The sequence below is a fragment of the Centruroides sculpturatus genome, unplaced genomic scaffold (assembly GCF_000671375.1).
Source record: "Centruroides sculpturatus isolate CEXI.00-Female unplaced genomic scaffold, Cexi_2.0 scaffold1941, whole genome shotgun sequence".
In the NCBI taxonomy this organism is placed as follows: Eukaryota; Metazoa; Arthropoda; class Arachnida; order Scorpiones; family Buthidae; genus Centruroides; species Centruroides sculpturatus.
The window spans coordinates 26,590-43,354 of NW_019386249.1; the positions used below are offsets into that span (position 1 = coordinate 26,590).

At 33.3% G+C, this 16,765-nt stretch overlaps 1 protein-coding gene across 3 annotated transcripts in view; it reads left to right on the forward strand.

Moving 5' to 3' along the window:
- The window catches only part of LOC111614263 (juvenile hormone acid O-methyltransferase-like), a 36,328-nt gene extending 22,327 nt beyond the window's left edge, over positions 1-14,001 (forward strand). For 2 of the 3 annotated variants that reach the window (XM_023355641.1, XM_023355642.1), the window contains exons 2-4: positions 9,564-9,876; positions 12,288-12,495; positions 13,207-14,001. In XM_023355641.1, the coding sequence (XP_023211409.1) occupies positions 9,590-9,876; positions 12,288-12,495; positions 13,207-13,380 (669 nt within the window). In that variant the 5' untranslated portion in view covers positions 9,564-9,589 and the 3' untranslated portion in view covers positions 13,381-14,001. Of the gene's footprint in view, positions 1-7,474; positions 8,988-9,563; positions 9,877-12,287; positions 12,496-13,206 lie in introns of those variants that run through there. The other variant, XM_023355643.1, reaches the window with a different exon arrangement.
- The last annotated feature ends 2,764 nt before the right edge of the window (positions 14,002-16,765 follow it).

Genomic DNA, 16,765 nt, shown 5'->3' on the forward strand with positions numbered 1-16,765 from the left:
TTATTTTTGTTATTTGACGCTATTTAGACGAATAAGCAAGTTTTCCGAAGCATAAAATTGAAGATTTCCCGCCAAAATAGAAACTTCCTGATAACATCGGAAATGTCGTTCTAACATCATTTTATTTTATTTGATTCTTCAAAAAATCGTTATAATACTATGTATTAGACTTAGAATATTCGATATCTAAACCAAAAAATGTTAGCTAGAAATACTTATTTATAGAACAACCCCCCATTTCTCACTTCAGGAAGTTATAAAACAGTTGGGTGCTAATGACTTTGTGAAAGGGAAAAGTTCTACACTTAGAAACTTCGAAAGAAGGGATTTGGCCTGTACCGTCCGCGGGCCGCATAAACATTGATAAGGGGCCGTATGTGGCCCGCGGGCCGCAGGTTGTGCACCCCTGGCAAAGCGCTAAATGAAACAGCATTAAACAAGGTCATTTTAACATAGGGTAAATAGAGAAAAGGGAACACTGGCATTCTTTGAAGAAAGAGCCAACAAGGCTAATCTTCATATGCACCCAGTGGAAAGAAAGAAAGGGGAACACATAACCAAAAATAAACAGGTTTTACATTAATTTTAAGTTATTTTTATATTAATTTGCATAATAATATATGTTAAATAACACATAAATATATGAACACAGAAATGTAAAGTTTATTTTTTGTGATGAAGGTCCTCCTGACTTTTGTGTTTTGCAATAAAGTCGTGTAGTTTCATTTGTTTGTTGTTTTTGTTTTTCCTTAAGCAAATGTCCATAGAAGAAGATTGCATCTAAAATGCCTCATTTTGCTTTTGCACTCCTTTCAAACTCTGGATCATTTGCTACAATTTGATCAATGATTTCGGTTATCATTACCAAAGTTTTACTAAGGAAATCTGTAGAGAAATTCCTTGGGTTCTTCATTTTCAGAATTACTATTTTCCAATTCTACATGGATTCCTTGTTCGGCCAGTTCTTGAAGGTCATTGTTAGTAAGTCTGTCACTAGAAATCTCCAGTAACTCCTCAATATTCTGCTTGTCTACATCTACTAGTCCTGCTGTATCGATTAGGTTGACAATTTGGTCAACATAACAATACAGCAATAGGCTCTTTTCATTGAGAATTCTTGGATACCTTTAGCCATAACTTCTTCCACACTTCGTTCATGCATTTATGTGTTAATTCTTGCCAAGTGAAGTTGATATTTCCTTTGACATCCATGATATATTTTTTTCAAAATTGCGCCAAACAAAGATAGATTTAAAGAAAGTACACCTTTTTGCCACCTTTTTGCTGATTGGTTCGTGTTCGTAAATAATCATTTAATATACGAATTAATGATATGCTGTGATAATTAAAATCAGTGTAAATTTTGAGCGTTTTTTTAGGCTTTGAGCAGACTGTTTTATATTTAATCAGCATTAAGCGGGGTCTTACTGTAATTTATTATCTTAGCCTATATAACATGTAATTATTAAAAATATTATAAAATAACAATTACTTGATGCAGTTGATAATTAAAATAACTGTGCATAAAATAACATTTATTTTCAATCAGTTGAAAAATTATATCAGTCTTTACTTGGAAGAAATTAGACATTTCATAAATTTTTTTCCATTTTGTGAGCACTAGGAGATTATTTTTAATCATACCTATCATGGATTCAACCAGACCTAAAATAGGCATAGCCAGAGGGTAATTGACAGGGTCCCACATATCTGGGATTTGATACACTTGAAAAATTCCTGAGATGACTTGCCTGTATTCAGTTCTGGTAGGGTGATGCTTAAACTACAGTACCTCTGCTATACAGCAATTAACATTTTATATTTGATTTCCTTTTTATTTATAAATGATTTGGCATCATAGTATAAAAATACTATAGTCTGGAAATGTGTCTATTGTTATAATAATGTAATTATCACATGTGAGTAATTGTAGTGTACATCCAGATACATTGCCAGATGGAATTGTAATGAGTTTATCAGTTTAAATTACAAAACAAGATATTTGTCAAAGGAAACAGGAAGAAGGGAGAAATAAAGATATTCATTGGAACTGTAGTTGTATTTGTTCATTCCTTTAAAATTAATTTTTGTGAACACAATAGAACCACAATTATTCAAGCCCTGGTTAATCAAGTATGTATCAAGATTAAACAAACTTTGACTAAATAGGTATGGAAATGCTCTTACACTATATGCTGAGATTTGGTTTTATCTTACTAACCAGATCAGCAAATTGTTTTGAGGATCAGATATATCACTGTAAATATTTACCACACATTGTTAGTATTCAACATAACATCACATATATAATTAGTTGCTGTTAGTTATTATGCTGTTATTCATGTTATGTACAAGAAATACAAGCCAATGTTAGTAAACTGTAAATATACATAAGACAGAAATATATCGTTTTATCAAACTAAATACTCTGAATGTTGAAACAAACTACGTTGAACTATTATCATCATGGGTTGCTCTGGAAAATTTAAAAATATTGCCAATCATTTTGCCAGTTTTTAATTTTTTTTACACTTCAAATTATTTTTTGCTATTGGTTTTACTTAATGGCCAGGTTGTGGCCGACGTTTTTATCTCTAAAACGTGAACGTCAAACGGCGCTATCTTGTAAGTGGTGCGTGACGTTCACGTTTTAGAGATAAAAATGTCAGTCGCAACCTCGCTAATAATTAATGCATATTAGTTTGGCGTCTGGAAACAACAACATGTTAAGCTGTCAGTTAAAAGAGAGGGCCAGACGTTTGGGTCTCAATGTGAACAAAACTTCATTCATATTAAGCACACTGTTTAAAGCATGTAGCCTTAAACACAAACAGCTTCTTGTTCAAATAATACTTCTGAAGCATTTCCAAAAAAATGGGCCTCTGAAAATTGAGTGTTTAGCATATGAGTCTTTGAAAGTTCCATCTCTCTGAGCAGTGATAGCTGAGTGGATAAGACTCTAGGTCAGTGGTTCTCAACCTTTTTTTCGTCACGGCACACTTTTAGTACTTTAAAAATTTGGCGGCACACTAACAATAAGATAAATTGTAAAAAATTTTACTTCATTAATTGAGGGATGTACTGTACCTATAATATATTTTGTAAAAAGAGCATACAATAAGAATTTTCAATGAAATATAAAGGGAAATTGCATTATAAAGTAAACAAAATGTTTTGTGTCGCGGAAACGGCACACTTCAGAAATTTCGGGGCAAATCAGTGCCGGCACACTTCAGAAATTTCGCGGCACACTAAAGTGCCGCGGCACAGTGGTTGAGAAGCACTGCTCTAGGTACTGGATCTGAACAATGTAGGATTTTAGATTTTTTTATGTTTAACAGAATTATTTTATTATTTTACCATTACAGTAGTATAACACACTCTAAAACCAATAATTAGTGTGAAGTAAAAGGTTAAGCAACAAATAACATACATTTTCTTAACTTCTTTTGAGTTCTTCCTCAAGTTTTTTAATTTGAAATAAGGTTGATCTTCTAAATTTATTCTAGAATATAATATTTGAATATATAATCAAACTGTATGATGAAGAATTCAAATAAGGGATTTATGTGCATAGGAAGGAAGTAAGGGTTTTTGTTTAAGTTATATTAAACTGTGTGTATATAAAATTATTTTTAAAAGGTGTGTCTAACAAGGTTTTGCAGAGTAATTTGCTTAAGATCTTATTATTAACATAAAAAATTATGCACATACATACAAGAAAGACATCAACCGTACACGAGGTATTCAGATGGCAGAAAAAAGCATAAGGGAAAATGGAGGGGAAGAAGGAGAGACAGACAGCAGATAGACATACAGAAAGGTAGAATCTCTCCGAATGGCGTACATATGGCTACACCAGTGGCGTGCCATCATTAGAAGCGTTGGAAGCGCCGCTTCCCTCGTATTCTCTAAAAAATAAATAAATATTAATTTTAATTATATGAAAATAATCGCACAATATTTTATTATAACTGCATTATGTATCTTATTACAAATTTCTATACTACACGTGGAAAAAAAATTGCTATTGTATATTAGAATATTAGTGGCGTAGTGGAATTTTCTGTATTTTCAGATTACGAAAAGCCAGATTTGCGCATGCACTTTACAGAGCACCAACCTCACCCGGTTTAGCCGGTGGAAGCCTACGACCTTGGGTGAAAGCTGCACACATATAAAGATTCCAATTCTATCAAGGACCGGTTCTGGGCTGTTAGTTGCCTGCCCACTAGATATTTTGATTACGTGAATAACGAGTAGATTTATAACTTAACCCAACCGATAAGAATTTACTATGTTTTTACGAAGTTCTGTATAGTTGACAGGAGTTAAAAAAATCCATTAAAATATTTGATATATTTATTCCACTTTCCGATTTTATATTACTCACGGATTTTGATGTTAAACCAGTGATATTACGATTTCGTACATCCCATCTTTAAGGGGATGTAGAAAAAAACATGTACAATTCTTGTATAATGTTAAAAAATAACTGTTATTTTGGTAGCATCATTTACAACTAAATTTAATGAATGAGAGAGATGCACCAGGTACAGAAAAGGCTCTATAATTTATTTTCCTTAAATTTACGATTTATGTATCCGTTTGTCATAAAAATTTGTCTTTCCACTTTTTCCTGAGACTACAAATATTCAAGTACAAAGTAACTGGTTTTAACTTATTTCTACTTAAGAAGTAGTTAAATAATTAAGCGATTAGGGAATTGGAGACATAAACAAAACCCTGATGAAAAAGCCGGAATATTACTTAAACAAAAGCTTAACCGAACCAATCTATAGCCGAGTACAGTGGGAACTGACTTCTTCGAAATACTGTATTAGATGTAATAAACAGAAATTTTTCCAGTTCGATGAGAGTGACCGAAAATTTGTAAATTTTGGAAATTTCCGTGGACAACACCTGGTCCTAAAACGAATTAGTTAGAAAACAAAAGATGGACAATCTGTTAAGTTTAACATTTAGACTTTTACAGCTATGGTGAGAAACGTTTAAAATTTACAAGAACCCTGTCGCGTCTTTTGAGGTATATTAGTGATGCGACAAAAAAAACATTTGACATTGCCAAATCCCGAGGGTATCGGCACCCTCGGGATTTGGCAGACCGCGTGCATGTACAGTACACACCGCACACCTAGCACGACCGTCTCTGATTCCACTCGTAGGGAGCTATTTGACTAAGTGGTTAAGATTTAAAGAGTAAAGAATATTTTATGTTATTTTCATGTACGTTTCATTACAAAGTTATATTTAATTATAATTTTCTTTAAAAGTATATTCATACAATTGAAGAANTTGTTTTCTTCATCATCACTAAAAGCACTATTAACCGAGAGCGTTTTCTTTTTGGCAAGTTAGCCTTATCCTCTGAGCATTTTTCTGCATTATCTTCAGATCCATGCTCTACCTTTTGCAAAAAGTATGTAATTTTAGATTGCTTGCTTCTAGTTAAAAGATTTTTATAAATTTCCTTATATGGTGCTAAGCACTTATGAAGAATAAAGCAAGTATGGAATAAGGAAAAAACATCTGGCAGCATCAGAAGCAGAAACGTCGAAATCTGGCAACATTGAAACAAGTTTCGAGAAGGACCATGTGTATCAACAGAAGGCGAGAAAAGAAAATTTACATACTTATGTACTAATAGTTCACGAAAATAATAATTTTCGTAAACTATTAGTACTTAAGTATGTAAAAATTTATTACATTTCATGTTGTACAAGGGTTTTACCCAATTCTCGAATTGTATCAGAGTGAATACATGCTATAACAGTACCGTATTATACGGGGATGGTCCCAATTCTTGAACCGTGTTAGAGTGAATCCATGCTATAGAAGTGCCGTGTTATACGGGGGTTACCTGTAATTCATAAATAACCAGAAATAAATAAACAGAATAACCAACATATGCAGAAAATACGGAAAATTGGTAAGGGCAGCGTTGCCATAGAACTTGGGCATCGTGAGGATGCCACTACTCTAGAGAACTGTATTGGAGAACACCTCCCAGAATTGATTACATGCTGGCCGAAAAAACGATGGCCGCACATTGTAATTTACTCCGTACATTCTGATGTTCAGAAAGACGACCTGGCTAGCCTAATATACAAACAAAATAACATTGTTAATGACATTTATACTGAGCAGGACTTTATGCAGGAATTCAAAGTAAAATTTATTTTGGACAAAAGAACGCTGTTTACAGGAACTGGGTGGTCGAAATCTCCCAAACCTCCGAAAATGGATGCTATTGCAAGACAAGTTAAACATTGAATGGTCTAGATTAGGGGTGTCCAACCATTTTGTTCCTCTGGGCCACATTGGAAGAAGTCATGGAGTTTTGGGCCACAAGTATATAAAATATATAACTACTTCCAACAATTTAACACCTCGTTGAATAATAACGATCCACGAAAAAACCTTTTTTACGAGGGTTATTTACCTTTTTTACGAGGGTTATAGCAATAACTAATCCAGCAATAACAATATTATTTCTCTGCTGTTCATTTATCGATGAATCTAAGAGATATAAAAAATAGGAGGTCGAAGCAGTATATGAGGTATTTAAGTTAGAAATTTCCTCTACCTTTTTTTCTACATTAAGGAGACGTTGTTCAAAATCTTTATGCAAATTTGCCAGCCATTCAAATTTAGTAGATAAATCTTCAAGTTTANCTACGCTTGTTGGAGAACAATAAAAACACTACACTCAACAAGCCACCAATAAAACTCAACTGCCTAACCTATAACCAAAGTCTTCTTTTAATTTGTTTTTTTAAAAAAAGCGCTTGACAAACTTGCCCCGCATGCCGAAGTTGCCCCGATCTCCCCTAAATCATTGTTATGTATTACAGTATTATGTTAATATTTTTATAATATGTGTTCTATCTTTGATATAAAATTAAAATTTAAAGTTTGTTATTATGTGAATCTATATATATAACCCATTGAATGGGTATCCGTTTGTGTAACGGTATGCCAAAAACGGGCACTAGAGGCGCCTTAGCGATGATTTTAAATTAACAATAAATTATTTTTATTTGTAATAGGAATTTATTATTGATATGAATTTATTATTTATACGACGGAATGATATAAGTAATTATTATATGCCTTGATTAACTTTGCATCGCATGTTTACAACATCCCGTGACTTAGTGAACGCCGCGCATTGACTCACAGGAAATTTGTTGAAAAAATGGCGGATACATTTAAAATCGAGGTTTACAAGTGAAGGAAAATAAACTGTTATCTCCATATGCACAAGGGGGTGAAGAATAGAATAGAATAGAAGGTAAATAAACAAATTAAACTATTTTAAAGTATTTATAGAATGTTTAATAGGTAGAAATATAGATCCGTATGACGCGATTGGGACAGTAAGATTTACCCTCCGAATGAAGGGGTGGTGACCCCCCTCTGTGCGAACAATAAATGTCTAATGAACCATACCCCTACGCGCGACCTTTCCCGAGTTAATTAAGCATGCATAATTGCGCATGCCTCTGAACCTAAGAATAATTGGAAAACAGAACGATATAATAGCTTCTGTATTGGAGAAATGCATGTGAGGAAGCTAATATGGTAACGCTATGACTTCTGTTTCTTGTTTAACTTATTTTTGAATTATTGTTATTTTACTTTTTTTCCTGTGTACTCAGAATAGTAAAAGCGAGGTTTGATAATCCTTAGTAAAAGTGTGCGAGTTTACACGAATGGTAAACTCTACAATTTTTGGGTATTTGCACTGCCGAAATAAGGAATACATTCAAAATCATGTTTTTACTTCTATTTTTAAAATTATTAATATTATTATTATTACTTATTTATTTATGACACTGGCCATAAGCGTATTACAAGTATCTAAGCAAAATATAAATACCTCGCACACTATAACAAACACACAAAAAAATAAAGACAATAAAACAAAAATTAAACGATCAACATACAAATTCGAACATGATTCAAGCTTCTGATAGCATCTTGAAATTGTTTGTAGGTTTTCTCACTCCTGATTATTTTAGTCAATTCCAATTGTATAGCATTTGGTAGATCGGCGTGGTTTGGCGGGAACTGTATTCAAATGTTGGCAGTAGTAAGATATTTTCCCATCTGTAGCGTCTGATTAAAGGCCAGTTACCCTTAAAAGACCTTCTGGAAAGCATTTCTCCTTTGTGTAACATTGCGTACGCAGAGAAGGCAAAAAAGAGGCCAGTTTCTCATTAAAAAAATGTTTTCGGTTGCATCGACCTTGACGGATCGCCTGTGTGTCAACTTGTCTTAACCCGAAATCCATAAATTATTTTAGCCAAGTCCAAGAATTTAAATTGAATCTATTTGTTATATATTCAAAGTATAAATTTTATTGTACAATAAAACATAAACATTTTAATTTTACCAATGTTTTACTACACAAACTGAAAAGCAGTTTTAATAATCTACGGAAACGTTTCTTGAAATGTCTTGACACCCAATTTCATGGATTTTGACTGCTAGATTTTATCTCCTGACGCAACATTGAATAGGTCACTAATTATGGTCACCCGATTTAAGACGTGGAATGAGGCATGGACATAAACCTCTCCTGAACATTCCAGACGTTCATTTTCTTGCGATTCTGACTTCCTCCAATTGTATTCACAACGTAACCGACGATATTTATAGCACATTGTTTAGATATAAACAATGTATTGATATAAACATACATAATTGCATGTCAAAATATTTTTAAAACTAAACAAAATGATAATATACATTGTGACATTGTTTACAAAAAATAAAAGCATATAGATAAGCCCGAGGAGACGACTGTCTTCCAGGGTTATAAATATTTTTATCAGTTTTGTATATATTTTTGTTTATACAATTCTGTATATAAATATAAGAGCGTGTAGAGCTGATGGGATTGAGAAGTTGAGAACATTGCAATCGTGTCTTAAAGCAGCTGAAATATTTTAATCTTCGAGGTAAGCATTAAATCTTATTATCCGACTTCAGTAGTATAAACATTTCTAAATGACGGTTTGTGATTTTAAATTGTATCTCACAAAATCTTATATTTTTCTACTATCAAAGAAAATTTTAAATCAAAGAATATTTTAAATAAATTTATTTGTGTATTTTTTATGTTTACATATTATTGAATAAAAAATGTAAATAATTAATAAAGAGAATGTTTGGATCGTATGTAACATTTAGGTATAGATTTTCACTTGCATTGGAATGTTTCATAAATTAATATTTTATATAACAGTTAAAAAAATGATGTTGTTTAATTATTATTTTAAAGTAATTTATTCTTATTAATGCGTTAAAGTTGAATAATTTATTCTAAGTTCAATAATAACTATTTTTTTAAATATTTACACGAGCAAAGTTGCACGAGTTAAAATTTGTTTCATTTAATATTATGAGAATATCCCTTCTCTTTTATTTTATATAATTTATTTATCATAAATTACAAGAATACGTGATAAATAATTTTTTAATGGCAGGTTAAAGTGTTATCCTTCTTAAATCACTTTCTGATTTATTTGTTACAGAATTTTCATTTTTCATCTAAAAAAATATGGACGGAACAGCCGAAGATTACGAAAACTCGTACCCAAAATTTCTCGATCGCTACGTTAGTTCGTCTCTGGATTTACTTTTTCCAACCATGGAATGGTCCGACGAGGATATCGTTTTGGACATCGGATGCGGTCCAGGAAAAACCACCAAAAATATTCTTTTACCAAAATGCCCAAAAGTGAAGAAAATCGTAGCTATCGACATCGTACCGAATTACATCAAGTATGCCAGAAAAACATATTTTGACCAGAAAATAGAATATAAGACTCAAGATATCATTCAAAGGTAAGTAAAATTTCTTTGTATACTCGTATCCAAATGAAATTGTGTAAATAATACAATAAGTAAAAAAAATTTTAATTTAAATCACGTTGATTTTTCTTAGATTGGCCATATACCAGTGATTCTGAACTTTATGAAATTAACATTATTTCACAACAGAAAATAAGATATTTAAAAGTAACTCTTAATAAATAAGTAGCCCTGAAGTGGGGAAAATGATAAGAAAAGGTAATATATACAGTCAACCCCCCTATAACACGGTAGATACATTCCATTCTTTATGAATTGATTTCTTACGAGTCCTTGCCAATCACAGCCCGACACGTGTGAAGTTTACGGACTACAGCTGTTTGAAAGGCTTTCTTCCATAAAATTAATCGATTCTAGACTAATTTGACTAAACATTTCCAAAATACGTATATTTTTTTTTGGGAATAATCTGTATAAACTTTGCTATAAACAAAAAATTGTAGGATTACTTACCGAGCGTGCACTGTTTGACGTCGCTATTGCTCAAACTTGTTTTCGTCGCGGAGCAGTGCACCAAACCTCGGCCGTGATTTCTGATAAGTTATTTTTCTGCGAAAACTTCGTTGAACTTTGGTGACATCATTAATACAAATAATGTTTATGGCCGTTGAATAAGAAATGTTTCTTTCACAAAAGATGTATAAAATTACAGTACTGTATTAGACTTATGGTATTTAATTTACATACTGTACAGATGATAGTAAACCACTTACTAGCCTAAACTCTCTGTAGCGTGGCGCTGGACGGCGGAAAGTATATAATTATAATAAAGTTACAATAAATTAAATTAATATATAATTATATATACAGTACCTAATTTATATATAATTTATATATAATACTGTACAGACAATAGTAAACTCAATTTACCCGCCTAAATTTTTTTTATCTTTGTAGCGTGGCACTGGACGGCGGAAAGTAGTTCGGCTGCTTGATGACGTTTTACTGAATTATAGGAGTTCTTTTACCAGGTTTGTACGGATACTGTCACAATTTATTTGCCGTCTTATAGGAATTGTAATTTAGGAACCCGTGTTATAGGGGGGTCTACTGTATAGCCTAAATAAAGAGTCACAAACATAAACAGTGTGTATATACCAAAAGAGAATATGTTCTTCTAATAAACTTATAATAATCAATAGTATATAGGGTGTATTAGAATGACACCTCAAAAATTTGGGGGACTATAGAGGATGAAATTTTGAATGTTTTGACACAAGGAAGCTATAGCTGAAAATGTGATATAAAGTTTCTACAGCACTTTGAGTGTTTTATGCGGTCGGTATGCTGAATGAAATGTGTAGTTACTCTCCATGACGCCAGAACGTATCCACAGTATGTGGAGCACGATAAGCAGATAACTGTACACTGACTCACATTGACTTGCTGTGTGTTTACAGCACAGCGCCAGTGGATGCAAGGGGTAACCTGAAGGATGACAAGCACTAAGTACACAACGTTCTGTACACAGGCTCAGTTAGACCACTGTAGTTGTGTGTTTACAGTCTTTAATCAGTAGCAGTAACATGACGTCAATGGACGAAAGGGTAGCTACCAAAGTGAAGTGCAGTCAAGCACATCCTACCGCTGTAGACACTTTGGTTCAAATTTCCGGCTATAGGTTCCTTATATGAAAACGTTCAAAATTTCATCCTATACAATCCCACAAATTTTTAAAACGTCATTCTGATACAACCTGTATAATAATTAATCACAAACTATTTCACTTCAAAAGTAGTTCTAGGGATCACTGACCATCTGACAAAAACGAATATGGCAATGGTACACTACGTTTAGAATTGCGTACATTTTGCTGAAATAACAGTCTGGTCAGCTTTCACTGATGTTTCCTTTCGCCCGTTAATCAATAAGCACCGGGTATGAAATATAATACAGTATTTACTTTGGCAAAAGATAAACAATTTCTGAAAGATTATAAAACAGAACTTTTATAGAAAAAATAACATTATACATATTTCGTTTCTTCAAAGAATTGCTGGTGGTGAAATATTGCTTATCACTTAATGCCTTTGATAGGTTCTTGGAAATTATGATGTAAACGAAACCATGTATGACGGCACCAATTTTACTATAAGTTAAACCATATAAACAAGCTATAATGTGCTAAATATTATTCATATTGAATGGTGTTTGCTACTTCTAGCATAAAATTTACACATCGTACAATCAATTTTACTATATATAAAGAAAATTCGACAATAATAATAAACAGAAACAACTATACAAATAAAGAAACGAGTGCATTTATCAATGAATGCAAACGTACAATACTATTCTTAAAGAAGCTAAGCGAGGTCTTAATCTATTTTAAAAATAGATTTAATTGAAGATGTAAAATATAATTCGAACTTTACCATTTTCAGGTTCGATTTAAAAGAAATTGGAAAATATGGCAAAGTCATGTCTTTCTACGCCTTGCATTTTGTAAATGATTTTAAGAAGTTGTTTTCTACTGTTTTTTCATTAATGAAGCCAGGAGGATATTTTTTCTTCGTTTTTATTAGAAAATGTCCTATGTTTTCCATCGTACGGGAGCTAAGTACCCACCAAGAATGGATGAAGTATATAAAGGTATTTGTACGTTTGTATAAAATTAGTATAAACTACATTTTTACAACTATTTCGACTAGAAAGTGGTTTGAGTCACTCGGTGCTCTCCTGTAGCATTTTCTTGGAGTGAGTTTCTGTTATTTGACTAAACGGATGTAGTATATTTAGTGTGTATCGTACGATACCATCCGGGAATAGCCATGCTTATTTGGCTGCAATTTTCAAATTACAGACATATACATTCTTTTCGTTGTTTGTCTGTCTCTCTGTCCTTCGAGAGCGGAGTTAGATCTCTTGAGAGATCTCTCTACTTGGAATTTGAGACTTGATACGGAAAGTTTAGGAACTGGACATCCGATTAACTATGTACGAACTAACAATTTGGACTGGAGTTCATGTAAATTTTCAAATTAAAAGATGATTAAAAATTGCATCTTGCATTGTGATCATGTCACAATAAACAATTATTATTCGTTCATATATATATTTTGATGGAAAGAGGGATGAACTAACTTTCCTGCTGATGCAACAAAGTTTGTTCGACCCTCTCTATTTATATTAGTGTCTTGTCATGCTCCATCCTTCGTATCGTTTTCTATTAATGCGCATATTTTAAATCATTCTGGTCTAGATTTTTACTTTCATAATTTGACTCTAATGTATTTAAATTATATTATTGAATCCCACAAAGGATTAAATACGCTATAAACAAACATTTGTGTATAATTACAGACCGACGAGATTCTTGCTTCGTTTGCATTAAACCAGAGCTGTAAGGACTTAGAAACTGAATTTAATAATTATCTTTCCAAGTTTAATTTGAAAGTAACAAAAAGTAAACTGGAAGTTAAGGACGTGACATTTTCTGACGAAAAGAACTTTTTAGGTAAAATTTTACATTTTTAAAAATGATTTTCAATACTAATTAAATTACATTAGCTTTTTAGATATAGATATAATTACAAAAACCGCTTTGCAGTATATATTTGTATATGTATGTTCATAAAGGATACAAGAAAAAACGAGAATTGCCTCTCTTATGATTTCCTTTATTCCTTCTTTCAATTTTATGAAATTTAAGTATTTTGTTAAAGTAAATGCGTTTTAAGTCTTACATTAAATCTTCTATAGTCAGCAAGCGATGAAAAGGCTTTTTTAGATGTGCTTTAAGATATATTTAAGAGATTTGGAATTTTGAATGTTATGTCTATTAGGGTAGATTTCGCTTGTTTAAGAATGTGTTTATAATTCACTTTTACAAAGATAGTTGAAGACAGCACAAGTAGAAACAAACCTCTTCACAAATGTCAGATATGGTAGCTGTTATATACGATTGAAATGTGTGTCTCTTTAATTGGAATAAATGCAAACGGTAGACTTCCTCTCAGGTATCAGGTTAGGTACTCCTTTATTGCAATTCACAAAACGCAGAGAAGGCATCATCATCATCATCATATATTTGGTTTATTAACGTAATATTAAAATTACATATTCAGGTATACATAGCCTGATTAAAATTGTTTACAAAATTACATAGTTATGTTTTGAATACATTTAAGAATTAGTAGAATAAATTAAATTACAAATAATAAAATTCAAAATATTACAACACAGTACATAAAACTATATACAGGAAATGCAATACATAAAATTAAATACAAGACAAACATTAAAAACACATTGGTGTAACCTGAGGAAATACCTCACTGAATACATGATAAATTCTATACTATTAAAGTTACCTCGCATTCTTCAATTTGTAATCAAACAATTGTGTTATGTAAGGTCAATTCTATTTAAGTATTTTATCCTTTCTTCAAGATATGTAGAGCACATTTTGTCCATTGTATTGCGATTATGTTCTTGTTTGTTTTTCCTCAGGCAATTTGCACATTTTGGTGTTTCATGTTCTTTGGTACAGTCTTTAAACAAGTGGTTCTCATTACAATGGCTACATATGTTCTCAGATGCAGGGCAATTTCTCGCTGTGTGACCAAACGACAAACATCGAAAACATTGCAGTATTGGAATATAATTATATGCACTATAGGTTTGTCCACCTTATATGAACTATCTTTCCTTTAAGAATTCTTTTTCTTATATCAGAAGACACTTCTATCACCCAGGAAACATATTCATCACTTTTTTGTTTTAAGGAGAGTCTAACTTTAATCTGTTTAGCATATATGCAAAAAGAAATATCTTCAAATAAATGTGTATTCTCTTCATATATATCTTCAATAAGTTCTTCTTCGCTAATAATTGAGGGAACGGATACTATTTTGATTAAAGGCAATCTCTTTTTAGGCGTGTGGGATGTTAAACCTGTGACTATGTCTACAAACTCTTTGAAGTGCGCAGCATCGTTTTGATAACTTAAATCAACAGCAACTCCACCATTATTTATTTTTCTAACACATTTTATTCTAACTCCAATATTCTGAGGCTCTACATTTTGAAGTAAGTTGTTTTTTGTCTGGTCAGATGTTGAATTCTTGTCATTGCTGTACACTAAAAGTGTATGTGCTAATGCAGGTGGAGCTTTAACAATATTAGACAATATATTACCTTGTTTTAATGCATCTCTATAACTAGGATAAGTAGCATTTCTTTCAATTGTGTGTAAGTCAGATGGTTGCTTTCCGAAATTATTCACTTTCTGAAGAATATCTTTCAGAATATTAATTGATTCTTTATCCTGGGAACCTCGATTCTCTTTACCTTTCGGTGTGGGTTCCTGTCTGTGGTGAGGGGACCTCCCAGAGATGGTTTAGTAACTCTTCTATACCATCCCTGGGATCTGAACGCCCACCCACGTTTGCCGTGCATGGTACCCCGTATGCCGGAAAGGGGGATCCTGGTAGTTGAGGGACAACATAACGTCCCTAACACACTGCTTTGGCCCCTTCTTCGGATAAACAGGAGGCTCAAATCAGGCTCAAATCAGGTTTGAGTCAATTGGCTGGTCGTTGAGTCATTCTTGACCTTGGCTTGGAGTCAACCGATCGATGCAGACCGGGCAGACATGTCAGACAAGATGTGCTCTTCTTGACTGCATTGTGAGGGTATAGCTCCTGGGAAACCCTGGTGTTATGGTCTATGGGAGTCTCCCATGTGACGGCATCCCCTTATTGGGCCCCATGGTGGGTGGGGTCACTAGGAGCTGAAATATTATTATTTAATCATGGATCATAAATCTTCAAAAAATACAGACAAACCAGAAAACATGAATGAAAACACTGCCAGTCAGCCATCCTACTTAATAGTGCAAGCTACTGGGGAAAAATCTTTGTCAAAATGTTCCCCTTTTTTGATTCAGAAGTTATTTGAATCAACGATCGGGCACCTGAAAAAAATGCAAAAATTGAGGTCAGGAGACCTACTTGTAGAAACTGCCTCACCTCAACAGTCGGCAAAACTTTTAGCCACAAAAAAATTGGGAGACATTGAAGTCACAGTCACACCACATGGAAGTTTGAACTCATCACGTGGTGTGATATCTGAGTTTGATCTGATGTCTGAAGATGAATCAGATATTCAGATGAACCTTTCAGACCAGGGTATCACTGCTGTCTGACGTATTTCCATTCGTCGGGATGGCAAATTAATACCAACCAAACATTTAATTCTCACCTTTAACAAGCCTACATTGCCATCTTTTATTACAGCAGGTTATCTGCACTGCCCTCTCCGTCCGTACGTTCCAAATCCGCTGCATTGCTTCAAATGCCAGCAGTTTGGACATTCACAGACATCCTGCCGTGGCAAGAGCGTATGTGCACAGTGTGGGACTGAAGGTCACCAGAGTACCGAGTGTACCAGTACCCCATGCTGTGTTAACTGCAAAGATGCCCATCCTTCTTACTCCCGAAAATGCCCTGCATGGCAAAAAGAAAAGGAGATACAACGGGTGAAAACAGTCAACAACACTATGAGGCTTGTTGTATGGTCACTTCAACTGCACCTTTGAGACAGAAAACATTTGCTGCTGTTTTGAAATCTACAAAGACATGTGGGGTTCAAACAGATATTTCTGTTTCTCCTAGTGAATGTCTTACCCGCCATGTGAAATGTTTAATTTTCCCAACTATCCAAACATCAGAAAAGGAGACCAAGAAAGCCAAAACACTTCTACCAAAAACAGGGGTAATGACAAAAAACGTGGGTTCTAAGAAGGCTGCTAAGAACCCGCTCAACAAACAAAAATTAAAAGCAGCCATCTCCAAATCTAAGAGATCAGAGGCTCAGTCTATGAGTGAGTTCTCCGACTTCTCTGACAAGGAGACTAATA